This window comes from Orussus abietinus, unplaced genomic scaffold (assembly GCF_000612105.2).
Source record: "Orussus abietinus isolate OABI.00-Male unplaced genomic scaffold, Oabi_2.0 scaffold789, whole genome shotgun sequence".
NCBI classification, from domain to species: domain Eukaryota; kingdom Metazoa; phylum Arthropoda; class Insecta; order Hymenoptera; family Orussidae; genus Orussus; species Orussus abietinus.
Window position 1 is genome coordinate 1789 of NW_019394931.1, and position 25921 is coordinate 27709.

The 25921-nt window shown below is 43.6% G+C and overlaps 3 protein-coding genes and 1 non-coding gene across 5 annotated transcripts; 1 reads left to right on the forward strand and 3 right to left on the reverse strand.

The window, feature by feature from the left end:
• Positions 1 to 4616: 4616 nt before the first annotated feature.
• LOC111674170 lies at positions 4617 to 4749 on the reverse strand. Its single transcript, XR_002762304.1, has one exon. It is a non-coding gene; the product is annotated as a U11 spliceosomal RNA (small nuclear RNA).
• Positions 4750 to 6794: 2045 nt separating this feature from the next.
• LOC105702900 (orexin receptor type 2) lies at positions 6795 to 12549 on the reverse strand. The gene is made up of 4 exons (XM_012430846.2): positions 12488 to 12549; positions 10736 to 11918; positions 7712 to 8458; positions 6795 to 6932 (listed from the first exon to the last, which is right to left on the reverse strand). The coding sequence occupies exons 3-4, from the start codon at positions 8159 to 8161 to the stop codon at positions 6795 to 6797; spliced, it is 588 nt and encodes a 195-aa protein (XP_012286269.2). The 5' UTR covers positions 8162 to 8458; positions 10736 to 11918; positions 12488 to 12549.
• Positions 12550 to 14718: 2169 nt separating this feature from the next.
• On the forward strand, positions 14719 to 19151 carry LOC105702910 (TELO2-interacting protein 1 homolog). Its single transcript, XM_012430867.2, has 14 exons — positions 14719 to 15028; positions 15101 to 15237; positions 15309 to 15486; positions 15585 to 15762; positions 15828 to 16153; positions 16275 to 16486; positions 16557 to 16739; positions 16811 to 17026; positions 17097 to 17333; positions 17410 to 17952; positions 18063 to 18360; positions 18480 to 18708; positions 18766 to 18900; positions 19012 to 19151. Exons 1-14 carry the CDS (start codon positions 14835 to 14837, stop codon positions 19096 to 19098), a joined length of 3153 nt encoding a protein of 1050 aa, XP_012286290.1. The 5' UTR covers positions 14719 to 14834; the 3' UTR covers positions 19099 to 19151.
• Positions 18924 to 24990, reverse strand: LOC105702911 (ER membrane protein complex subunit 1). 2 transcript variants are annotated; one of them, XM_012430868.2, is made up of 15 exons: positions 24705 to 24990; positions 24450 to 24565; positions 24145 to 24328; positions 23523 to 23687; positions 23112 to 23448; positions 22725 to 23028; positions 22374 to 22394; positions 21820 to 21992; positions 21578 to 21739; positions 21200 to 21484; positions 20911 to 21106; positions 20642 to 20839; positions 20427 to 20552; positions 20120 to 20347; positions 18924 to 19736 (listed from the first exon to the last, which is right to left on the reverse strand). In XM_012430868.2, the coding sequence occupies exons 1-15, from the start codon at positions 24845 to 24847 to the stop codon at positions 19576 to 19578; spliced, it is 2799 nt and encodes a 932-aa protein (XP_012286291.1). In that variant the 5' UTR covers positions 24848 to 24990; the 3' UTR covers positions 18924 to 19575. The 2 variants fall into 2 exon arrangements, with proteins under 2 accessions (XP_012286291.1, XP_012286292.1); XM_012430869.2 differs by lacking the exon at positions 22374 to 22394 and having other exon boundaries at positions 24705 to 24989.
• Between the last annotated feature and the right edge of the window lie 931 nt (positions 24991 to 25921).

The window sequence follows — 25921 nt, forward strand, 5'->3', positions numbered from 1 at the left end:
CCGCGACACCGGCCAGAAACAATAATAATTCCGGCAACACCGCAGCACAGAGGCGCGCACGTGTCCGAGTGTATGTATTCGCGTAAATGCGGCAACGGTGGCGCGGCGATACGCCTAAGGGGTGGACATGGTGAATCTGGCCAACCGAGTGAATAGCGACCAAACGAGGCCCTGGGTCATATACTCGAAAGTGCATCGAGAATCGTATCGCGATCTTGGTCGATCCTTTATCTCGATAACGGCTTCGCAGGTTATGTCGTCGGAAAGACTAGTAAAGGCCACACGGGGATTTTAAGGTGATACGAAAGAGTCATTCTACATATATAAAACATCAAAATATAAAACTTTTCTCATTTGAAAATTCATGAGAAAAAAAAAACCGAACTACGATCAGGGACATGTTTTTTTTTCTCTTTTAAATTTTGTGAGCATCGCGTTCTTCTCTAGGGCCTTCATAATTACGTGCGGAGGTTTTAATTCGATGCATCTAGTTTAGAGAAAAGTTTTATGAATGTTTTGGCGTTTTGATATGTTTTCTTTTTTATTATTGATATGGATAAATACAAAGAGTGAGATTATGGGTACGAGTAGAAGTTCGACGGAATTTATTAAGGGCGGGATCTCCTGAAATAGTCTACTTGGACATTGGCACCTTGATATTCAAAATTCAACTTGTGAAGATGTTTCACTATTTAGGAGTTTCCGATGAATATCGGGATTTACTCGCGTTACCGATCCGGTATTCGGGGGAGTCCGGAATCTCGATGGGAAGCCAGTTAAATACGGTTCAATTATCCGCGCCCCGAGTAACCGAGTTGCCCCAAGTTCCCGGGTGCATCCTAACCTAAAAGGCCCCGGCGCGGCGTCGCTTTACTCGCGATCATTATAGGAAGGAAGGACCTTTTCTCCCGTGAGTGGGCATCCTCCCGAGTCCTCGTTAAAAGTGGACCACGGACTTAATTCCCGAGTCCGTCTGGAGGCGACAAAATCTTAGGAGTCGGTGGAAACGGCTTAATCGGACGTCGAGTTACTCGGTAACTCTTCGCCGAAGGGACTCCCGGTAGAACTTTCGCGATTTATCCAGGATTTCGTAGCGCGGGACGAAATACGTCGAGCGTTGGCAAGTACAACGGTTGATAAGGTTGGTATCTCGTCACGCCCGGCTGTGCGGTGAATTGGCTCCCCTATGACGAGCGTACTCACCCGGCGGAATTATATACCGCGATTAAATCGCCTCCGAATAAAGTCAACCCCTCCCTTACGACGTTATAAAAAGACCCCGTAAATCGGGCTCGCTCTTGCGCGTCCTTCCCCGAGCCGCGATAAATATGGAGCGTCATTCATTTCCACGTCGCCCATCGCCGAGACATCCTTGTTTCCACTAACCGCGGAGTGCATCCACTTTCCGCCCGGCCGCCATCTTGAAATTGGTAACGAGTTCCATCTATTTTTCAGGCGATCAAATTAAGCCCGAGGGATGAAATTTCTCGACCCTGAAGGACTCGTGTAGGAACATCGACGTATATACAAGATCGAGGAGGAATCGTCTTTCGAGTAATTACGAGTAACACGAAGCTCCCGTATACGCGCCATAGACAGCGTTAATCCGGAGTTTTAGGCTCGTAAATTACCTGCGCAGAAGCAGTACCTCGTAAATAAGCATTAGCCATTTAAGAGTGGCCGTTAAGTCAAATTAATGCGAAATAACGCGACGGGATATAGAAGAAACGGTCTCTTGGTAGGTGGTTTCCACCCTCGATGTTTCACGTCGAAAATTCGATCGGAAGACTCGATCCAATTTCTCGCGTCCCGGACAAGGATGCTTTTCCACTCGTGTCCGATGTCTAGGTTGTAGGTTCTAAACTAGAGTAACCTCTCCTTTCCGTCTCTCGGGGTCCTTTTCGTCGCTTTATCGTCCTACTTTCACTTGACGTTCTACCATCGGTGCTCGATATCGCCGCAGCTTATCCAGCAATTTTTCCTTGAGTTAACACCGTCATTTTTTGTTTTCTTCAGCCTCGAGAAAGGAATAATAATGTTTAGGGCTGCAGCATCACGTCCCGGTTATATTCCTAAACGCGGAAGTAAATCCATTTTAACGCGTCAACGACGCCGGCAAAATATCGCCCTCCATTTATTTCTATTATTGCCGGCTTCGCCCGTCCTCACTCTCTTTTTCTTGTTTCTTTTGCTTTTATTATTACGGTGTACCGCCCGGACTCGATTAGACGGATCGCCGATTAAAAAGGGAGCGGATTAAAGCGTTCGCCGATCCTCGCCAAGAGCCATTCATCTCTCCAAGTAATTACCACGGAAAATATCCAAGGAAAATACCGATCGTCCTCTCGTCCCGTATTTTTATTTCCTCGGTGGATCGACGAATGGTGGACGCCTTGTCTGCGAAACTCGCCCTTACGGCCCCCACGTTTCGGTCGAAAATCGTGGCCCACCTCGGGCGAACTAACAAACTACTGTGGCGGACATCATCGAATAACCCGATTTAGGTAATCCAGTTATTAATTACGCGGGCAGCCGTATGTCGGATACTGCGGCGATAGCGAGAGAGGGAGAGAGAACCACGTGGTTTAATTATTTTCCTGGCATACTGGCGATTCCGCAAATTTTGCCCGAATTAGTCGTAAGGTGGGACCCTTCGAGGAGCCCTAACCTCGCTATTCCTTAAATACCGTCCTATATTACTCTAATTATTTGTAAGAAGACTTTCGTTGAATGCGGTATTATTTCACTCGCATCTCCCTCGAGTTTGCATATTTTCCCGCGATTAATCGTACGGCCTCCGAGGAACCCTAACCTCACTTTGCGAGGCGCTAATATTTACCGGGAGGCGGAATGGATGGGCGCAAAGCACAAAACTGCAGAATAATACCGGCGTTACGTGTCCATGGGGATAACGGACGATAATGGAGCACACGGACTGTGGAAAAAAAAAAAGTTACTCGAATGTGATAAGAAACATAACCAGATGACACGATCGAGTGGGAGGCAGAGGTAAAGTATACACGTGTCTTAACGAGCGGCGTTTATTTCAAATTCCTGCAAATATGAAGGGAGCACGTGGCTGTTTTCAAAACATTTAGAAGTGACGACCGTAAGCACGTAGCGTCGTCGTTGCAACGGCGCTCGTTAAGCCAGGAGATATTGCCGTTGCGTGAAGCAAATAATTAGTTCTCAAAGTGGGCATTTCATTAAGCTCGTTACTTTCGACGGCAACGAGTCGATTTTTCGCGATAATTTTTCCCCTTTCCCGCCGCTTTTCGATCACCTTAATGCGTTCTGTATCGCGAAATCAAGTACGCCTTCCTGTGAGATGTAAATCCTCGTCGCAAAGCCTCGGTAAAAACGTATTCCGAGCGGATTAAAACATGTTTCCCTCGAGCGTATGATCGGTAAATATGCAAACGTCATTTCCCAGTAAATCCTCATCTCGATAAGGCGTCGCATGTAAAGCGCGGCCTGACCGCGTAAATAAATCGCGGAGAGGTTATTTTCCCTCGCGATGAAAGTCAATTGACATTTGGGTCAGATAAGCAAAATGGCTCTTGATGGCTGTATGTAATCTTTACCCTCTGTACTGTACCTGAAATACGTGTCTCCGGGAATTAGGATAATTTACCAGCAGTCGTGAAATCAGAAACAAATACTCAGAAAAATCCCTCGGTAGTATAATGGTCAGTATCCTACTTGAGAAAATAGCGTCGTTGGTAATTAGAACATTTTACCAACCGTCGTAAAAACCAACAACGCGAGGCTCCGTTTAAAACAAAGAGCCCCAGCTCCGGGATCGCATTTTGATTTCCGTCATCCGGAATAAGCGGGGAAGTTCTTGCGCAACTTTTCTTAACATGCGCCGCCTCGTTATTCACCTTTTTCTTTCCACGATTTAAAAATACAATTTCCCCGTTCAGCTTCGACGTTACGCGTTCGCACCCCGGAATAAACTTGTCCCTAATGAGAAAGTTTAACGGTTTCCTGCTATTCCCACGGTAAATTAACGCAAAACAGCCAGGACTGCGGAAATCAAATTATAAGGACGCCTTAAGTCGGCATAGAGTCGGTAAGTATTAGTCATCCCGGAAGCGTAGCGTGTCGTAACGCCAGGACAACTTTTAATTGAATACGAAATAAAGTCGAGACGTCAGAGAGCTTCCTTCGGATATAAATTTCAATCCATTTGAGATATCATCCGGGACGAAGTTTCGCAATTTTTCTCTCTCCTAGCGGGCGCAAAATGCCGGTACGCGAGGCTTTCTTTACGAGAGCAAATTCGAGGACCTCCATAAATCATCTCGAAGCGATGCCGTGAAACTCTAGTCATTTCAGCAGAAGTTTCCCTCTATCGAGTTATTGAACATACCGGGATAAGAACAGGCAACTTTTTTTACAGTGTTTAGTAAAACCTCGTTCACGTTAAATAATACCATTTTTTAGCCATTCGAAGTACTTGATAGTTTCAAACTCTGACCTTATCATCCTTGCAGAAGTTTAGGATGGTTAACCCGATACCGCTCGATCTTCGTATACATCGTAGAATGTTTCCGGCTTAAGGTTAAGAAAAAAAAAGTCTTCGTTTAACGGAAAACCGTTTCATCCACGAAGAAGGCGCCGGTGCAAATGGCAGCCAACAGCCTCCCGTTATCAAAAATTACGTACTGGGTATGTCTGGATAGCCATACCCCGCCGGATCGTTAAACGAACCGACGCGCTATTGAAGTAGCGAGCACCCTTTTTAGCGATCCTCCACAACGAGCGTGCTTATCACTGTCTCGTCGTGTAACCTAACTCGCGAGAGAGCGCGGCGTGCCTCGCGCCATCTGGCGGACACACGGCCAACCGAAGTCGAGGTTAACCCTCTATACTCCGAGATAAAATATTAGCTGACTGTAACATATATATATCACTAACATATGCATCGTTGAGATATACATTGTTTTCTGAATCATATAAAACCACAGAAAAAGCAATTATTCCGTTGATAAGAAAAATTATATCATCGATTTAAACCAATTTTTTGGCTACTCTTCCTGAGATTTCTTTTCACGTATTTAATCCCAGGACTTTATTACAGCGATGCATATCTTTTTGGGTCAACCATTTTCCTCGGGATAATCCAATGTGATATCCACGAAGAAAGGTAACGGCACGTGAAATTGGTGAGTATCGGCCTTCTAATCTCCTGGCATCAATTCCCAATGATTTGTTTCTGTTGTTGCCGGTGCAGAGAAAGATTGAACCCTTCGATTCCACATTTTATCCCGTATTAAGTTGGACAAAAAAAAATCGCAACAGAGACTATAAAGTCACGTGGCTTTATGGAGAGTTAATTTTCCTGAAAGGGCAGAGTCGCGGACCGCGGGATTTTCGCCATTTATGGATTCGCATTCGTTTCCATACGCTGATGATCAAAGCGCACCGCCGCGGACTTACTCCCGCCTACTCGTAAACGTTTAAAGTCTCATAATAAAAGCGGGCGACGTGCAATTTACGAGCGGCCAGTGCATTTTTACGGTACCGCCCTTTCGCGAGTTTTGGACCTTTACGAGGGTGTCGCGATGTCACCGGTATCGGCCACGCTGATTGAATCGCGAGCGATTAACCTGCCGTCGCCTCGATAACGAGAATTTTATATCCAACTTAATAACCACACTTTATGGCTATCGAAACCATCGAGAACATATTTTTTCTAGAAAAAAAAAAAAAAAAGTACCACTCCGTGGAAGGCTAAACGACGATTTGCGCTATCGAAACGGCAAAGTTTAAACGACGCGATTAACGGCGAAGAAACGTGGAGTAGAAATTTTCGGCGTTTGGTCCCTCCGAGTTTTGCATTAAAAATGCAATAGCGCGCCTGGGAATTAATCCCGAGTTTCATATTATTATATAGATATTACGTTTCATTCAATAACCGCCCCTACGACTAACATAACCTTTGAAGACCCATTTTTTTCTTCGAAAAAAAAAATTCTGTTATGTAGAGGGCTAAACGACGACTCGCGTTATTAAGGTGAAATGAAAGGGTCATTGTACATGCATAAAACGTGAAAATATTTATAAAACCTTTCTCCGAACTAGGTGCATCAAACAATTCGAAACTTTGGCACGTGGTTACGGAGGCCCTAAGGAAGAGTGCAACGCTCGTGAAATTTCACTTTTCCCAAAAAAAAAAAAAAATGTCATTTTGGTTCTAGTCAAGGGTAAATGAAAAAGTTTTTTGGGGAAAAAAAATGAAATCTCACGAGCATCGCGTTCTTCCTTAGGGCCTTCTTAATCACGTGCCGAAGTTTAAAATGATTTGGTGCACCCCGTTTGGAGAAAAGTTTTATATGTATATATACACATATAACTTTTATATATATTCTATATATATAGAATGACCCTTTCATGTAACCTTAACATACTCTTACATCGCGGTCGCCCCGTTAAACGAGGAAGTTCCTCTTCTTCCCGGAGCAAGTTTTTCCGTCGAAGTTTCAGCGACGCGATTAACGTCGAAGGAACGAGGAGCGCGAATCTCTTGCGTCTAATTGCCGTGGATTAATCGTAGGACTCGCCTCGTAACGAGGCGTGGGGTCGAAGTAGAGTCTACCGAGGTGAAAGGTTCCCGCCGTTTAGCCAGGCGGTTACAAAGGCCGCGATTTCCCGGGAACCTTTTCCTAGGGTGGTTATAGGCGTCCTCGGTTCTGTCGATATTGAATCCGCCTCGGATTTTCTTTCTCGAGATTGCCCTCCCCAGGGAATAAATGGTCACAGGGATTACCGGGAATCCGCAAACTCGACTATTGCGCTTTCCCGTCGCCCTTTTCATCCTTTTCATTTTTATCAAATGCACCCCCTCGACCCTCGCTCATATCTTCTTTCTTGTTGTTCGCCGCCATATTGCCGGAAAATATCGGCTGGTCTCTACAGAATGCAGACTATAAAAAAAAAAAGAAAAAAGAAAATAATTCCTCCTTCGCGTACACGTAATGATGCGTTCCGTGGAATCGACAGCCCTCTCGGAATAAAATCAGAAAAGGAGGAGAGGAAGTAACGCCGAAGAGGCGCGATAAATCCATTTTTTAATGGGGACCTTTTCTTTAGCGGCTTCCTCGAGAAAATAAGCTAGTCGGAGCGGCGACGATTTACTCGACACTCCGTATATTTTCTTCCAGATTTTTCGGCTCTCTGTGTCCCTAGTTGTTCTTTAAAAGAAGAATTCCCAGCTCAGGGACCCGATTCTTCAGTTCACGAGGATTTTTTTCGCGTGCGGTTAGGATCGAATGAGAAATCTTGCATTGTCGCGATGTCGCGTCATTGATAAGCGTTTGAAAGTCTTACACGATACTATCAATTTCCCGTACGATAGTTGATCGGGGGAACTCGATAATCGGGTCTCAGAAGAACATCGATGGGACTGTAAAGTGAACCCAGTTATCTTCCCTCAGGTGAGACATGGCGATAAATCGATGCGATAACTCCGTGCAAACGGACCGGCACGTATGTAACTCACTTGTGAACGATATAAAGAAGTACGATTTAAATGTAAAGGGCCGAAATGGCTACGATATATCGCTACAATTTCTCGGCAGGATTTATCGTTACAACTTATCGCCAGGAATAATCGTTACGCCACTTTCCACGAATCGTTTCATCGTTCTCAGGTATTCCCAGCCTATCTAGAGGAGTATAAAAAATGAAGATGACGAAGAGGTACCTGAAGGTAAGGCACGGCCTTGCAGAGCTCGAGCCCGAGGAACCAGGTCTTGGTGACGTCCCAGACGACCGTAGGTGGCAGACAGATCAGGATAACGAGCAGATCGGCCACGGCCAGGTTGACGATGAAGTAGTTGGTGACGGTCCTCATCGAGTGGTTCCTATAGACGGCCAAGCAGACCAGCGCGTTGCCGACGAGACCCCCCACGAAGACGACGCTGTGCAACGTGATGAAGACCCAGTCGTACGAGTCCGGGAATATGTGCTCCTCCATCAGGACGAAATAGTCCTCGTCAGGGATGCAATAGTCGTTGGTGCAGTTGTTCCTGCGGTAGTCGTCCATCTCGTCCTCGTCGTACTCTTCCAGAGTGTCGTTCGCTGCCAGAACGAGGTCCAGGGCGAGCAAGACGGTCGCCAGGCAGGACAAAAGGGTCTTCTGGGTGCTCTTCATGGCGAGGATCCCTTTTAAAATCCTCTTTTCAAATTCCTCGATGATCTTCGGCTTGACTCGCTTCGACTCGTCCACTCGGTAAGGTCGATTCTTCGGCCTGGAGATCCTAGGAGCGGGCTCGTCGCTCCGCTCTTCGGGGTGTGCTGGTCATCGAGGAGGCTCATCGAGTTCTCTTCAAAGGCCCAGGACGCGAGAGAGAGGCGGAGACTCTCCTTCTTTTCCTCTTCCTCCTCGTGCAGGGTTGCATTCTTCGGGGGCTCCTTCTTCTTCTTCCGCCTCCCTCGACGACTCTGTCCCCTGCAAAAATTATACCTCGTGTTAGGTTTATTACTCCTGGCGAGGGTCCTCGTAACCGAGATGGGGAGATCGCATGGATTGGATTTTACGCTCCGTTGGGCGGAATTTAATTCTACTTGAAGACTCGAAACGCTACCGCGACGTGTTCTTGGCTCTAGACGCAATTATAAGGTGACGATTTACGACGAGGGCGACATTTTCCCTCTTTTCTTTTTTCTTTTTTTTTTTTCAATCCGCACGTTTTATCGCCTCCAGATTTTCTGCTTGAGATTTAGACCTCATTCGGATGCGATTGAAAATTCTTCCACCGAGTGCGGTACTTTCTTTCCCTTCTAATTCGCACGTTTTATCGACTCAACATTTTCCGCCCGAGAGAGAAATAGTGAATTCTTACGATTGCGGTATTCTTCTCTAGTATATCACCGCGAAATTTGTTTGGTCGATTTTTATACTTGATATGGCATCGAACATGCACTCGATATGACCGATAAATGTTGCCTTCGAAAATCACACCACGATCCACGGAATGTGAACAAGTGCGCGCACGAGGAGACCGACCGCTTCTAATATTTTCTTTATCGACAAAATTTCGAGTGCGATTGANGGAATGTGAACAAGTGCGCGCACGAGGAGACCGACCGCTTCTAATATTAACTTTATCGACAAAATTTCTGTCGCGGCCCGGTTTTATTACCTAGCCGAATGGTTCACGGAGCCGTCCCGGCGATGTTTTCGCAATAAGGTCTTAAGAGGTAGACGCCAGGGTTGGGTGATTTCGCGTTTTTGAGGTTTTCTACATATGTTACGTAAAGTATGTAGTTTATCGTAGAAAATTGTAGAAAACCAGTAAATTACGTTTCCAATATGAAGGATGCCGCAGATGCGCTAGATCATAAACGTCTATCAGCACACATGTAAACACGTGAATATTTGTACGGAATAATAAATTAATTTGGCGCTTGCGATGAAAATTGTTCCGACCGGCGACGACGTTGCTGCGATAAAAAACTTAAGGATCAACCGTTCTCGCAAATTTCCCACAGAATTCCCACCAAAGTCGCGGACGCACCTTTTTATGCAGCGCGACATCAAAGGGGCGTCGTAACGAAGAACTTTTAAGGTGTTATCTATCCTTAGTTCTAGTCCGGGAGGAATGAAAAAAAATTTCTTTTTCGAAAAATGAAATTTTACGACCATCACGTCCTTCCTTTGAGCCTTCGTGAAAAAGTATTTCTTTTACATTTCCCAGCCTAGAACCAAGGATATTTTTTTTTTAAATAAAGTCTCACGAGCATCGCGTTCTTTCTTACAGTCTCCATGAAAAAACTGTGTTACTTCTCGCAGAACCAAGGACATTTTTTTTTATGAAATTTCAGAGCATCGCATTCTTCCTTTGAGTCTTTATGAACCAAATTTTTTACTTTTCACAGAACCAAGGACATTTTTTTTTTAATGAAATTTTACGATTATCACGTTCTTTCTTAGAGCCTTCATGATCACGTGCCGTGGTTTCAAATGATTGTTTCAATGAACGTTTTACAAATATTATTATGTTTCGATATATATAGCACGATATATTTTCAATAAGCCTTAAACTTCCTTTTTCCGCGATAAGTACTGGACGAGCCCTTTTGCGTTCTAAACAAGCGCGAGGTAGATTTTCACGCTCCGCGGGAAATTCAGGAATTACTCGCTCTTCCGTCGTGAGACGGTTAAAAGACGAAAGTTTAAATTAGATAAGTTAGACGACTCCGCTAGCGTAATTCATATTATTTCCCGCGACCGTTTCAACGAATATCGGAGGCTTCTCTGGCGCGATCGAGTGACGAGGACTCTCTGCCCTGAGAAAAAGAAAAAAATTAAAGTGTCATTGAACCAAAGAAATATTTTGTTAACCCAAGGAATAATTCGACTGAAATAAACTCGAATCGAAACGGGCCGCAACGTTAATTCGGAATTTCGACGATTAATTAGAGTCAATTAATTATTCCCGGAATTAATTGGCTGCTTTCGCTCAAACAAACTGGAATAAATTGACGGCAAATTTTCTTCGGGAATGCGGCAATTAATTTTAGTCAAATAATTATTCTTGGAATGAATGTTTGGTACTGTTCAAAGAAACATTTTTGTCGTTTTGTTCATACAAATATTCTTTTGGGGACATTGAATATCTTTTTTTTTTCCCAGCCCCACTTCGCTCGCATCAATAGGGAATTCGATCTCGAAGAAAGTGTCAAGTGTCGCTTATCGCTACGCAGTCGGGCTTAAAGAAATTACCTCGTGGAGAGAATGAGTGTCTCGAAGCACCTGGATGTTCCCTCGAAGAGAAAAGGAACGTTTACGACAAAATGGAGAACTTTCATCGAAGGAACTCCCGACTTCAGCGTTCAGTTATCCGCGTTTTCGGGTATTACTCGACTTTCCCCAAGGAGGACCGAGTTCACAAATGTTCACAAATGTTCACAAATGTTCACCAGGTTTATGGATGCACGCTACAAGGTCGATTAATCCAATCGAACGGTTTGATCGTTACAAATATCACTCGATCGTCGCTATTGCCAGACAGGCTCCTCGGGTTCCTCCCGGCGATGATTAACGACCTCTGGAAATCTAACCGACGTCCCGATTCATTTTTATCGCTTTAACGTCCCTTCTGTGTAACATCATCAGATATTGTCTCCATTGTGTATTTCGGTGCGCGATCAATCTTCATGCCCACGGAAAAAATGTTCTCTTTTCCGGAACACCGGAAGCGGCGCTCGTCCGATCGGAGCTCTTCATATCTGCGATTAGTTTCCATCCAATGAGAAAATCAGCCAGGGATGAGCAGAATGTCGAAGTCATCGAGAAACTCGGTTGAATTCCGCGCCAAATGCATATACATACGTGTACATCTGTTTTGTATACCGTGTCACTGCGAGTGGCGTTCATCCGATTAAAACACATCATATTGTATATTAATTTCCGTCCTGGATAAAAATCGAGAGGAATTACCCCGGATGCTAAAATAACGTGGCCGAAGTGTTCACTCATTCCGGGGATGAGTAAGATGTCGAAGTCATTTTACATTCTTGGACAGAGAGCGGTGTTTGTCTAATCAAAATACGTCATGTCGATTATTAATTTCCATCCAGAGGAAAAATCGGCGGAAATATTTTATAATTATTCCAGACGTTGGAACAGTGAGAGCAGCGTATCCAGGTGCGAATAAGATGTCGAAGTGATCTTCCTTTCCGGGCTGTAATCGCTTTTCGTTAACAACGTGCTTCTGCGCGGACACTCCGTTAAAGAAATCTCGAGGAATGGTTTCCTTCCTCGGGTATCTCGCATCATCGACTGCCGAGGACGTTGACGGATTCTTCGAATGCTCCGAATTTTTCTTAGGCGATGCACCGACACGATCCTCGAGCGCCTTCCCCGGAGCAACAGGAATGTCATATGCCGCCTCGAGACGTTATACCTGAAAAAGAAATGAAACTTCCATTACCATCCGCTCCCGACAGAAGGAAAGACAACGGCGATCTTAAACTCGACCGGCATTTTCGCGAAATTCCGCCGTAAACGGAAGTGCCCGTAACCGAAGAAATGCTTCCCCCCTCGCTCTTCTCCATCTTTACGAGGAGCAGCATATGTTAACTATTCCCCTCTCCTCGGAAATCTCCGCCATATTTTTTTACATATCATAGGAACGAGCTTCTAATGAAATTCCAAAATCCGCCCCTCTTTGAGGAAAGCACGATCTCCTAGGTCGTTATCCTCAGATGAATCTCAGATTTATATATAAACGTTGATATCGGAACTGCCGGCACCTCATGGCCCTTATCAATCTTCATTTCTTATTCATGAGCCGAAGTTTGGCTTTGAAGTCCTTCTCTTAATTACGAAACTTCACGAAGACTGTTTAGAAGCTTTTTTCGGTTGGGGAGACTTCGGTGATTTGTATTTTTCTTCTCCCCCTTTTTTTATTTTATTTTATTTTTTTTAAGGTATCGTGCAAATTTTACTTCTCATTTCATAATAAACTCTCACCTTTGACAGATCGGATGGATTTGTTAAAAGACGCGGAGCTGCGCCGGGCGATGCGAACTGCTCGGCGGCTTCGACAATACTGAGCTTCGCCTTGTCGCTTCGCGTCCTCCGAAGACAATTTTCGTCCCAAGACGTTCCTCGATATTCGGCAATTCCTTCGCCTCTCGTCAGCTGATTCCTCCTCGAAGTCGACACTCTCTCCTGTAAAGATTAACGTGACCTGTACATACCTATTAGATAAAAAAGACACTTTATAAACGCATGAAACACGTATCGGAAGTTTTTTCAATACCCCGAATTTACAGTACCCTCGTAGAGCTACCTAATATATTTCTTTAACGGCTTTCCAAGCTGACGCAAAAAATATCCGATAAAGCCTAGTGGAATCCGAAAAGCTCCATAAATGTAGAAAAATTTTCTGCGATCGACTTGAATCGCAAAGTGAACATATCGAGCGCGTGATTTTCGAGCGATTGTACACTAAAAAGTGTATAAAGGTCTTTTATAAAAATCCTAAACCTGTTCCATGAATCTAGGAAAAATGTTTGCGTTGATTTATATCGTAAAATTAATAAAATGAATAAAATGAATAAAATGAATGGGGGTGATTTTCAAACGAGCGTGCACGGAAGATGCGCAAAATTTACAAACATTTTTCCGTAGAATCATGAGTTATCGCGACTATCAAAGTTCTTCGAAGATGCCCAAGGTTGACTTTCATATGGCTCTTATTATGCAGTCCGGTTAATCGTTTTATAAATAGCGGGGCCGAAGGGAAGAAGTGGTTAGTTTGCGAAGTGCTCCAGAAAGGGCAACAGAAAGTTAGGGAATAGAAATTCCCGGAGGGCAGGGCCAACGTCGAGACGGATCGAGAAGACTGAGTTTGCCTGGTACAATCCTCCGGCCCCACCATAACGTAGTTTATAAATAATAAACTCGTTGTCCCTTGCGGCTTAATTAACTTTGCAACTTCCATCCCGAAGTCAACGCTCGGTAACGAGGAGGCTGGGAAAAATGACGAAAGGGCAGGGTTGAGGGCATCATGCGACATTATCATGAAAACCCCGACATTCCTGAATTCCCCACGGTCCACTTGAAAATCGTCGAACTGGGAATTCCGGGATTCCAAGCTTCCAGGATTCCGGATTCACTTCCGGCCGACTTATTATACCGGAAGACTGGCTGCTCCTCTTGTTAGCTGAAAAGCAAAATGTTCAGTCAAAGGCGCCTCCTGGATTATTTATTAAGGGCGCGATGCACTCTCAGGAATTAAGGGACCCTGGATAATTATGCAGTCGAGGGGAGACCAAAGAACGCTTCCGGGATCCCTCAAAGTCCCTCCGTTAGAAACGTCTCGATATTTTTTCAGCGCTTTCGAATGCAGATGTCTTCTAAAACCAAAAACGAATGTATATTAAATTTCACGGAACCGTTTTTATGTGAGAATTTACAGAGAATATTAAAATTTCTCGAGAAGACGGTAAGACGAATATGAGCAATGGTATTAATTAACGATCCCTCAAAGTCTCTCGATGCATGTCCTCGGAGATTCTTGTATATCTGTGCCCTAAAATTACGTGTATTTATTCTGGACATTTTTGTTTGAGGCCTCGCGAGTTCAGAAAAGGAACTGCGCCAATTTCGCGATTCCGAGTTTCACTTATGCTTCCGAAACTTCGGAAAAGTAAAGAGACAGTTTCGTGATTACTTTACGTGTCGTTACACGCAGTTGGGCGAAGTCGGATAAAATTAAGGAAGTTCTCAGGTTTCAAGACCTCGCGCCGAAATTTCCTCGAGGATGAAGCGTCGCTTTAAACCTTCTCTCGACTTTTTAACGAGATTCATTTAGACGTCTTACTAATGGCGCTCCTTAGGATAAACCATTCAATCTCTAAATCTGCATTTTTTCAATAAAGACTTTCTGATCCTAGGCTTTTTTCCCTTTCTAATTTACCAATTTCTCAGTTTTTCCTACTGTTGCTGTTGCAACTCGGAAATTTAACCGTTCTGGTTAGTTTCAGCGTTTATCCATTGTCGGTTAAAGGAATTTTATGCCGCGTTAGATTTAATAAAGCACGTATAGTTCTCGGCGAGACCGCCAGATGGCGCGAAAACCATATTAATTTTAAACTCGCTTAATTTAAAACTCTCGTTTAAAAGGTGCTTTCCATTCTATGTGATCTTGTTATGCATCCTAACCTAACAAAAGCCTAACCAAATGTGAGGAAGTTCTGATGTTAAATTGTTTGGTATAGTTTGGCGGTTTTGCGTGATAATTCAAATAGCTATCCTTTAAAATAGACGACAATTCCTTCAGAGTTTCTGATTGATTTTAGCGTTTTTTAAAATGGAGAGGTTAGATATCAGAGAAGCGTTCATGACTTTAAAGCCTCTTTGCGATGAAATGATGAGACATCCGAGTATTGAAAATGCAAGAACTGTTAAAACTTGTATCGAAAGCATTTCTACTGGTGTGGTGCAGGACTTAATGGAATATTTATTGTTTCCGATCACTGTTCACTTGCAAAATGATCTCAACAGGTAAGTTGTAATCGATGAAAAGAGAGTAATTGAAATAAACACCATTTAAATAAATTTCTTTATAATGCGTAGCCATGACACGAGACAACATTTGGTCGAAACGATGAGAGCGATATTACAGAAAGCAAGAATCAAGAAGATTGCGCACTTCCATAACATGTACAGCTACCTGTTATATCAAATTTATGATAAGAGTAACCCGAATTTGAGTGAGTTCATTAAAAGCCTGATGCTTTTAATAAAATTCATTAGAGTTTTTAAATTATTCAATATTTTTCAGTTATTTCAAATCACGAGGAATTGAAAGAAGCCGTAGTATTGTGCTTGGCTGATTTAATGCAGCGATCTACAACTGACGTTATTGAATCGTTATACACTAAGGAAAATACATCTAAACTTGGTCAAGGAATTTTCTTGTGTTTATCTATTGCAAAAGTTGAAAAGGCAAATTCCCTCAGGTAAGCATTGCAGAGGAAAAAATACTTTTTGCAACTAGATCATTTCTATTGCTGTGATAAATTAAAAAGTAACATTTAAATTAATATATAATCATTAGGTTGGCAGCAATAGATGCGGCATTAAAATTATCGCAAGTTCACGATGCAGCTGATGCACAAGATATTGTACTGCGAGCACAAGTAGCAGATGTGCTCATGTTGGTTCTACCTGGGGTTGCGAGTCGATTACTTGATATTGCTTTGGGTAGTGACATTCAAGGCCATAAAGTCACAATGGTATCTAATTTACTTGTTAATTTTATGTATAAAATGAATTTTTTCTATTTCATTCAAACTTATAGATGGCAATTAGAGCATGGGGCCGAATAATAAGTCTCGTTATGGAGGACATGCCAAAGGAGGACAACATTCCATCCATAGATTCCCTCTACCATGAAACATTTGCCACATCTTTTAATTCTATAAACAATGGTTTGAAATCACGTGATCCTGAGGACTTGAAAAGAATACTGAAAACAGCTGAGAGAAATCAAGAGTGGTTTAATGCCGCTGCTACAAAGTTGAACATTCTCGTGCGTGTCTTGACGAACCTGATGCAACATTCACATTGTAATGTGAGGAAAGAATTGGTTGAATGCGTGAGCCTTGTACTCATCAAATGCTCCAGGTAAATCTTGCATATCATATAAAAGAGTGACAAGAGTTATATTACCACAATATCAATATTAATTAATTTTTTTCTTCATTTCAATAAACCTATAACGTAAATAAACGACTTGTCTGCAAAGGAACATGAAGCCATGCTTTCCAGGGCTAATAGAAATTTTAATATCTCTATCCGAGGATGATAACAGCCAAGTCAGTGAAGAAGCGAAGAAAGCACTGATCCAAATTAACACAAAGTACACTCAATCTTCCGATCTAAAACCACTGGTAGAATTGATCGAAGAGAACTTCTACAATCTCCTCACCGAATTGCCAAGAATTATTCGAAAGTCAGGTACGGCTTCTAAATAAAGCCTCTAAAGATTCACAGTTACGTCAGGTTTGTCAGAGCTATTGTTTTACAGACGACACGGGACAACTGACACATTTAAATCGGTTAATTGGTTACTTGAGACTATTAGGGAAGAACAGACTGCCGAAGGTCATGTCTTCGGTGGGTCACTTACAAAGATTACTCCTCGCCCTGGTCTACATAGCTGAGCTCGACTGCAGTAGTGTTTCGCTTCTAGAAGACCCTTCTACCAAAGGTAAGAACGTTTACAAAATAATAATACTATTCATACCCATAAACAATAAACCATAAGCCCACTATTTTTAGATATCCACGACACAGTCCAGGATTATCCACAGCAACCCTGGAAAAGATTCAAGTTCATACACGAGAACCGCGTAGGAGAAAAGCTGACGATGGCCTGCAAACTCCTCTGCGAATTCGGAGACTTAGAAATACTGGTGGACAATATTCTATCCCTAGTCTCCGACATGCCACAATATAAAAAGGAATTAATACTGTTGCTAAATTCCGTGATCGCAGGTAAGTCAGGAAAATTCCCTTACCTAGTATCGTAACAAAATTCTTAATTTTGTGAAACACTTTTTTCCAGCTCCAGGGCAAGCCGAGAAATCGTCATTGTACGAGTCAATAGTGACCTCTTACATAACGAATGACCTGTGGTACCTGCCACTGGCAGTGTCACAAAACGTGACACTAAACCAGGCGCAGAGCAACGTGATCCAATGTTGCCTGTTGACGGAAGGTCTGGGAATTCTCTCCCAATACTTTCAGTCCTCTCCCAAGCCGTTCCTGATGAAGACATTGTACTTCGTTATCGAGAGGGCAGGTATCTACCATCGAAACCAGGGTGACCGAAACGTTGATAAAAAGTATTAACACCTAGAATGAACATTGAACCCTAGGGAGCAGATGCAGCGCGCTGAGCCTCGTCGGCCTGCACTCACTGGAGAGGATCGCAAAGTCCTTTGGCTACAAGGACGTGGCAGACATGTTAAAAGACAACGTGGACCACTTTTCATTCTACATCACGGTGAAGCTCCGCAAGGTGGAGCGAGAACCCGGGGTGCTCGACGTGGTGGCTGCCGTCGTGAGATTCAGCACCTTCGACGCGTTGCCTTACTTGAATGAGATCGTCAGAGACGCCCTCTCGCAATCCAAGGCGAACTATCAGCTTCGAAATGTGCATTCGTTCCTGAAGGTCTTCCACACGTTCGTGCTCTGTATGAAACAGTTGGTGGTGCCCCAAGTCCTTGAGTCCACCGATAAGGAATTTACCCCTCGACCTGACCCCGCCGAGACCACGATTCGAGGCCTCCTGGAGTACCAAAAGGCGAAAAGGGATTCGGAAACGTTCGAGGACGAAGACCCCGAAGGAAAGCCCGAGGACATGTTTAAAAATCTCGACCATGAAGCGGACTTCCGGTCGGACTACGATTACGCCCAGGGTACTTGTTTCGCTGTAAAGTGGCTTGTTTAGGTTTACGTATTTCAGCACATTCGATAAGATTTGATTATCCAGGTTTTGCACCCGTAATTAGGTTCCTCGTTTTTCCAGAGGAGAAGCCAAAACCACCGGATTATGTAACGATGATCGAGGAAGTGGCCGACCGCTGCTTGCATTTTCTGCCGTCCAAGGACAAAGACACGTCATTGTTGGTCATGTCGACCCTGCGCGAGTGCATTTTAATTCTGGCCGACTGGGAGGACAGATTATTGCCCCTTGTGCACAAATTGTGGCATCCTCTGGTCGCCAGGTTCCAGGACTCCGATCCTCTGATGGTTGCTCGAGCCTGGGAACTCCTCCACACAGTAGTCAGGACATCGAAGGATTTCCTTAAATCTAGAGCGCTTACGTGAGTTAATTGCATGTTCCGTTAGAGGTGCAGGTCATTAATTAATTAATCCGACACCTCAGAGGTGCAAATCACGCGACGAGTCAAGACCGATAATTAATTACTCCACGTCACCGCAGGCAAGTGTTACCGGCTCTATCGGACTTCCTCGATAGATCTGCCAAAGAATCGTACAAAAAGTCAAGGGGCACGGTATACGATTTCACTCGGATGTACAAATTGCAGAGGGATCTGCTTTCGCAGCTCGGCTTGATGGCAAGAAACATGAGTCTTCGAGAGAATGAACTGTGGAAGCTCTTGACAATCGTGGAGTCGTACTTAGACAGTCATCAACACGTTAAACTGCAGGCACGTTTCTATACTCGGCATACAAATATTAATAATACATATAAACAATGACCCTAGGAGTGCTGCGTGGGCCTATACAAAGATGTGGCCGATTACAACGAGGACGTCGTTTGGGTGAAATGTCTGGAAATCTGGAACCGGAAGGTCGCAAAAATTCCAAAAGACTCGACACTTAGTCTCGAGGACTTGAAGGTATACCATTTAACAATTCACCCTCGCTCGTCATTTTCTCACTTCAATTGTACATTAACCAAACTGCAGATCGAGAGTCCCCGTTACAATGTTTGTCTTATCGGTCCCCAGAGTCTGGATTCCAGTACGCAGGATGAGTATCGGGAGAACGTAGAAACAATATTAACCTACATCGAAGAGAAAACAACCGACATGTGAATACAAAGACCCAGTATGTACACACGATTTTATTCAATATATTACGTATCCTATTCGCGTGTTATATCTCTCTTCTATTAACTTAATGACGATTTACCCCGACTATAACAACGGAGTTAAACAGCTATGTATAAACGTTTACGTTACAATTCGAGATGACAAAACCGTGGGGGGAGGAAAATTACACGCTAGACTATCCGAGCCCTAAACTCTATACAAACGCGTGTTTATGCATATTGCCATAAGCTTTGTGCCGATGAAAAATTTAAGTATACGCCTATGTACTTATTTAATGATCTTTGGGTAAGTTCGCTAAGTATCAGTGTATACTTTCCATTACAGCGGTCGTTTATGAAAAAACATGGTATATCGTACAAATTACCTTTAACAAACGGTAGTGTCACCGACCTCGAACAGTGAGAATGTTAACGTGACGTTACGTCCCTGGACGTTGCCTCGGATAGAAATGTCTAGACATCATTTCCATGCCTGTTTCTGAGCCTTCTGGGAGGCCAGCTTTTTGGTCACATATGACGCTATCAACAGCGCCGACAGAACAATGACGATAAGGTAATAGTCAAAGTCTTCCTTCAAGACGTCGAAGGTCTTGGAAGGAGCTACTCGAGTGTAGAACAAATCTGCAAAGAAAAAAATTCCTCCGTAACGTTGATGCTTCGTTTAATCAAGATTTCGGGTTAATCCGACATGAAAGGGTAATTTTAAGTACATATTACTTTTTTTCAGAACTGGGTGCACCGAGTAATTTCAAACTTCAGCATACGATTCACTTCAGCTCTGAGAAAGAACGCGATGTTCATGAAATATCATTAAAAAAATATATATTTTTTTTTAGGCATATCTTTTTGAAAAATCACATTTCATGAGCATCGCGCTATTCTTTAGGGCCTCAATAATCACGTCCTAAAATTCCAAATGATTTGGTACACCCGGTTTGAAGAAAAATTTTATATATGTAGAAATGATCCATTCATATCACCTTGATAATGACGAGATCACTTACCGAGACCATGTACAAAAACTAAACAGGTACTTTCAAGGCCACTGGGACTCGTGTGTATGCCCGGTATCCTGGCAATGCTCTGATTATAATTGATTATGCCGTCCATGTGAATGGGAATTTCCGGCATGTAGGGGATCACTCCTTCCTCCCTCATCTCGGGGTTGATGGGCCTCCTAGGGTCCACCATGACCCACGGTAATTCCAGGACGCCTCCATTAGCCAAGCCCACTGGATTTGAATCCCATCAATTAATCTTTTCACAGTCAGGCAACAATAATGTCTATAATAATATTAACACTTCACCCACCCAAAATATGTTTATTGGTGATTCCCTTTTCCGTGATAGTTTCTCGCATGGACTCTATCGAAGCCGGGAATATGAAGGCTTGCCTCTCGATGATCGGCAGCTTCGTGGTGGCCAGCGATGAAAACACTGTAATAAAACCATAATCAATGATAAGCCGCGACAAGTCGGAAGTGTTATGAGGAATAATTTAATCCTGGAATAACGTGCAGCAGTACCTGTGGTATTGCTCTGCGCCTTCCCCTCGTAAAGCTCCAAAGTGGCGATCTCGGTGCGGCGACTTTTGTCGTTAAAGTAGCTATAAACCAGCCAGTTCTCGGAGTGCACCACGTGGACGGGTCCACGTACTCGTTTGTGAGCCACGGAGAATACCATAGCCCCCGAGACGACGTCCAACAGGTACAGACTGAGCGTATCTGAAGAGCATAAGACATATTTAAACCACAGTCGGGGACGATTTTAAGGTAAACCTCAAAGTCCCGCTTACTTTTATGAACATTACCGACACCCTGGGTGACAACAGCCACCAAGTTGGGGTTGATGTACTTGTACAGAACCGAACGGTCTCCCAAGACCCGACCTTGCGAGTGCACTCGCTCGATGGGATTCTTCGACACGATGTTCGTGATCAGCTGATTCTTCGGCGAGAGGACCACTTCCCAAACTTTATGGGCAACCAGGTTCTGCGAGAAGGGTCGTTTCTAGGTTACCAATAATTCCCCATACAAGAATATCGAATTCTAAAACCTACGGGAGGAGTTATTCCAGTTTAGTACCTGCGGTGTACTGTAGGAAAGAGAATACCCAGCGAGCACGCCGGTCTCTCGGTCAGCTGTGAACATGTAGACGTGTTTCCCGACACTGGCGGCGACGCTGGTCGCACTTTCTGGGAATACGTGCACTCGGTCTCTGTTGTCGAGGACCAAGATCCCCCTCAGGAAGTCCTCCGTAGTGGCATGCAGCAGCATCGACTGTTTCACTTTATATCCCAGCTTGATGGCGCCTCCCAAGGGCTGCCCGATTATAGGGTTGAACGTGAAAATGACGCCTTCGCCGGTTTCCTGTACAAGATGATCAAATTGATGCCTTCGATATGCTTCGGGAACGACGTTGGAATTTTCCGAAGCGGTTTAATAATTAATAAAAAGGCAAACCTTATCCGCAGCGAGTAAAGCACACTGAGAAGGGTGCGGGAAATGACGGCTGCCTCGTTGCACGTAGAGGATCATATTGTCGGAGTCCTTCGACAATCCGCGAATATTCGGCACGCGCAGCTGCCAGATAATTTCTCCCTTCTTCGTCTCGATCCCGAACAGCTGGAACGTAGATAAGAAATGTCAGGAAAGAGCGGAGATAAATCGGGGAACGTTCGAGAGACGTTGCATTATGGAGTTACCTTTCCAGCTGTGGTCACTACGACGATCATTTTATGCAAACCAAACTTGTCCCTCACCAGATCCACTCTTCGATCAGACTGTTGAGGAGTGAAATTCAAAGAGGACTGCAGAAATGTTCTTAACTGATTGAATTGAGAACTGATCCTGCGTAGCATCATACCCATGACGTCCCCTAGAGTGAATCAAAGATGAATTATCTTTATCTATACTGGATCGATGAGCCAAAGTATCATTTGTATCACACATCTGACTAAAGATTTATGTTAGTCCACATGCACGATGTAAAACAAATGCAGCAATTGTCCATAAATTCCCAAAGAAGAAAACATAACGCAGTCTTCATGCTTAAATTGTCAAGTTAAAGAGAGTTAATTTTAATTTACACCGTAAGCTTTTACTCTACTCTGAAAATTAACCAGCTAAAGCAAGAGAAGATTTCGTCAGCTTAAATCTGGTCAACAGTTTCAAATGGTAAAAAGAGCTAATGAATATCTGCAGAAAAGGGAGGACTTGAAACAGTCATAAAACCAGCCTGACCTGCGTTACTACTTACATGAACCGCTTACATCGATACCTGATGGCAGCAGCAATTTACAGAAAAAGGTATTAATACAATTCCGCTAGCGTGTTAAAATTATTATTAAAGAAAAATGCATAAACCGAGTAATTGAAATAGGATTTACAGTACCCAGGAAATTATACATATTCTATTACTTTACACTGATATTATATTACACTTTTCATATGCGATTAATGAATGGTGATAACTTAATTCTCCCATCATTCAATTAATATGTTAGCGATAAAAGCATGAAGCTGAAGTATTGACTGAGATAAAAATTGTATGCAATTCTTAACGGCTTTGCACATCCTTCGGATTTAGAAATTTTAACACAGTACTCACTTTCTTTCTGGTCGAATTCTGTTTCGATAGCTTGATCTCTGTCGGACATTGGGAGTTCCACCAACTCTACAATAACGATGCCAGCAAGAGCTTCTTCTCGTGCCCACACAAGTTTACTATGCTGTAGCAACGCAACACCATGATCTTCCGATGACAATAAATGCCGACACATTATTCCTTTTGCTTGACGTGGGCAAACCGATGCCATAATAGTTGGGAAATACAGTGATGAATGCAATACTGCAACCGATAAGTTTGGTATAGGATTCGATGACTCGAGCTCCCATGCCTTAACTTCCGTCATCTGAAAAGAAATTATGTTTGTAGAGCATAAAATTAAGCTAAAAACAAATCTGTCCTACATAGATGAACAAGACTTTTACTTACTCCATTCTCATATGTTGTTTCCAATAGAATGTTCTGATTGTCTGCTAACGTGACGTACAGCGTTGCATCGCCACTTATATCCCTCTGTATGGGAATCGGTGACTCTTTAACGACAACGATTCTCTTTCTTTGGTTATTATCTGCACTCACTGAGAGTACCGAGTCGTCTCCTGGCACAGCTGTCAGCTGAAACGGACCTTGCACTCCAGCTCCAAATATTGTATTAATTGTAACCATCCATGGTTGTGCGGTATCGTCAAAGAGAGGTACATTAAGAAGTACAGCTAAGGAGTCGTCTCCTCTCAAACAAACCAGAGACTGTACTGCCACCACACAACTGAAAACATTTTTGATGGAGCTCAAAATATTTATTTCTAATTATTTTTCATCACTGTACTTTCAAAAGGGTACCTCGTGTCTTGGCTTATAACCGGAGCCGGAATTGTTTTACTTCTCAATTTTTCGCCAGTCAAACTGGCATATGATTTCACCTCTACCTTTACTCCGCTGCTATGAACTAGCATGATATGATGAACCACTCCATCCTCCGCTATGTACCATTTTTCCTCTCCTATCCTGTACGACAGAAAATTTATTCCCGTTAAAGTATATGCATTGAAAATCTCAACGATCGCATGTACAATTGAAAGCAAAACATTTATGTGTTGCTCACAATGGGTGAACTTAGAACTTGATAATACTATGTGGTGCCCAGTCAACGACTACAAATAAACACAGTTAAATGGAAATCATTTAAATTTGTGCAGCATCACATTAAGACGATTATGCTGTATACGCTTTTAGATTATAGATAAAGAAACCTTGAAATATTGTACAGTCCTGCCATAGAATACGATACAAATGAAGAATCAGGTCTGAAAAACCAATTCGAAATATTACAGAACGATTTTTACATTTCATCTCTTATAACGTCTAATGCTTCCACTGAAATCCATTCGTAGTAGTATGGTAACTTATAAACAGAAAGCTCTTCAATTTTTTATCTATCTTTAATCAGTTACTACCGACTCACCTATCAGGGTTTTGTTCAGCAATGGGCCATTCTGATAGAATATTACCAGTAGCCAGATCCCAGGCACGCACAATTGCAGGAACGCCACCGTTTACAGAAATAAGGCTTCCATCTGCGATAATTCGCAACGCATGTATCCTTCCTGTGTATCCTTGTTCCAGCACTCTTCTCCATAATATCTGACCTATCGTTTTAAACATTAATTTATGTTAAATCCATGTCGAACAATACTTAACCTCCAGTTACTCCTCTCGCTAATCAATCAAACTGAATCGATCAAGAAATGACCTCATCCGAGAGCTCACCTGATTTAAGATTCAATGCAGCAACAACGTTCTCCTCGGTTGCTACAATGATCTTCTTCGCTGTTGATACAGTGTCGAAACTGGCAAACTTAATCCTGCCTACGTAGTTTTGTTTCCTGAAAAAGAAATCAAAGATGGTTAGAGCTAATTTCAATAACTGCGAATTCACTGTCAAACAGAAAGGCGTGCTCTCGGATCATTTAAGAGGTTGGGAACGCCAATGAGTGCATATAAATCGATCACTAAGTGTATTACCAATCAAATTTGCCAACTTGATCTTCATAAAGGCACAGAGACAAATTGAACAGCCCGAAAAACACGATTAGGTATTGTAATACTTGTATGTCAAGTAAAAACCGGTTAAAATTTCCTCGAAAACTCCACAACAACGGCGCCATGACGGTGGACAGTGGCAGACGGTAATTTTCATCTCTGTTTGTGATTTAAGCAAATCCTAACAACCAGCCACACGCAAAATCCCTATAATCTAAGGATCTAGGGAACCAGGCCGCCATCTTTTAAACAACTCTACCCAGAGATGAGCAGAGATGAGTTGGGAGATTGCTCACGGGCAGGGTCGTGCGATCACATCCTGTGCTGCCCTCCGGTTTCGTACGTTAACTTTCACCGTTTTTTGCCCCCAAGGGCGCCGCAACGAATTTCTGATAGGAGCTCGGTGTCGCGTACGCAATTCTCATTCTGCGAATTTGCGTGAGTGCGATCGCTCCTAGAAATCTTCGCGCGTTCCAACCAGTCAAGCGCCAAGCTACGGCTCGAGATGTTGAATATATGTATGTTCGGCGCTACGCTCGACAAGTATGAGTGAGAGTCGAATTCTGCGAAAAATCCTCCCGAGGCTTACCTAACTGCAGATATAAGCCGAGTCATTTCGCGTATGATTTTTACATTTCCCTACTAGCGTTATCGAGCGTTTTTAGACCGTTTTTGAGCGTTACCGAGCGTTTTTCAACCGTTTTCGAGTGTTTTCCAGCGTTTGTCAAACGTTTTTGAGCGTTAACGATCGTTTTTCAGGTGTTTTTGAAAGTATTCGAGCGTTTTCGCGCGTATTTCAAGTATTTCCGAGCCTTATCGCAGACCGTACAGTGCCGTCGAGCGTTGTTAAGTGCAGTAGAGTGCCGGAGAGTTGCCGCAGAGTGCCGGAGAGGGCCGGAGAGTGCCGGAGAGCGCCGGCGAGTGCCGCAGATTGCCGGAGAGTGCCGGAGAGTACCGGAGAGTGCCGGAGAGTGGCCGCAGAGTGCCGGAGAGTGCCGGAGAGTGTAGGAGAGTTGCCGCGGAGTGCCGCAGAGTGCCGGAGAGTGTCGGAGAGTTGCCGCAGAGTGCCGGAGAGGGCCGGAGAAGGTCAGAGAGGGCCGGAGAATGCCGGAGAGTGCCGGAAAGTTTCCGCAGAGTGCCGGAGAGTTGCCGCAGAGTACCGAAGAGTGCCGGAGAGTGCCGGAAAGTGCCGGAGAGTG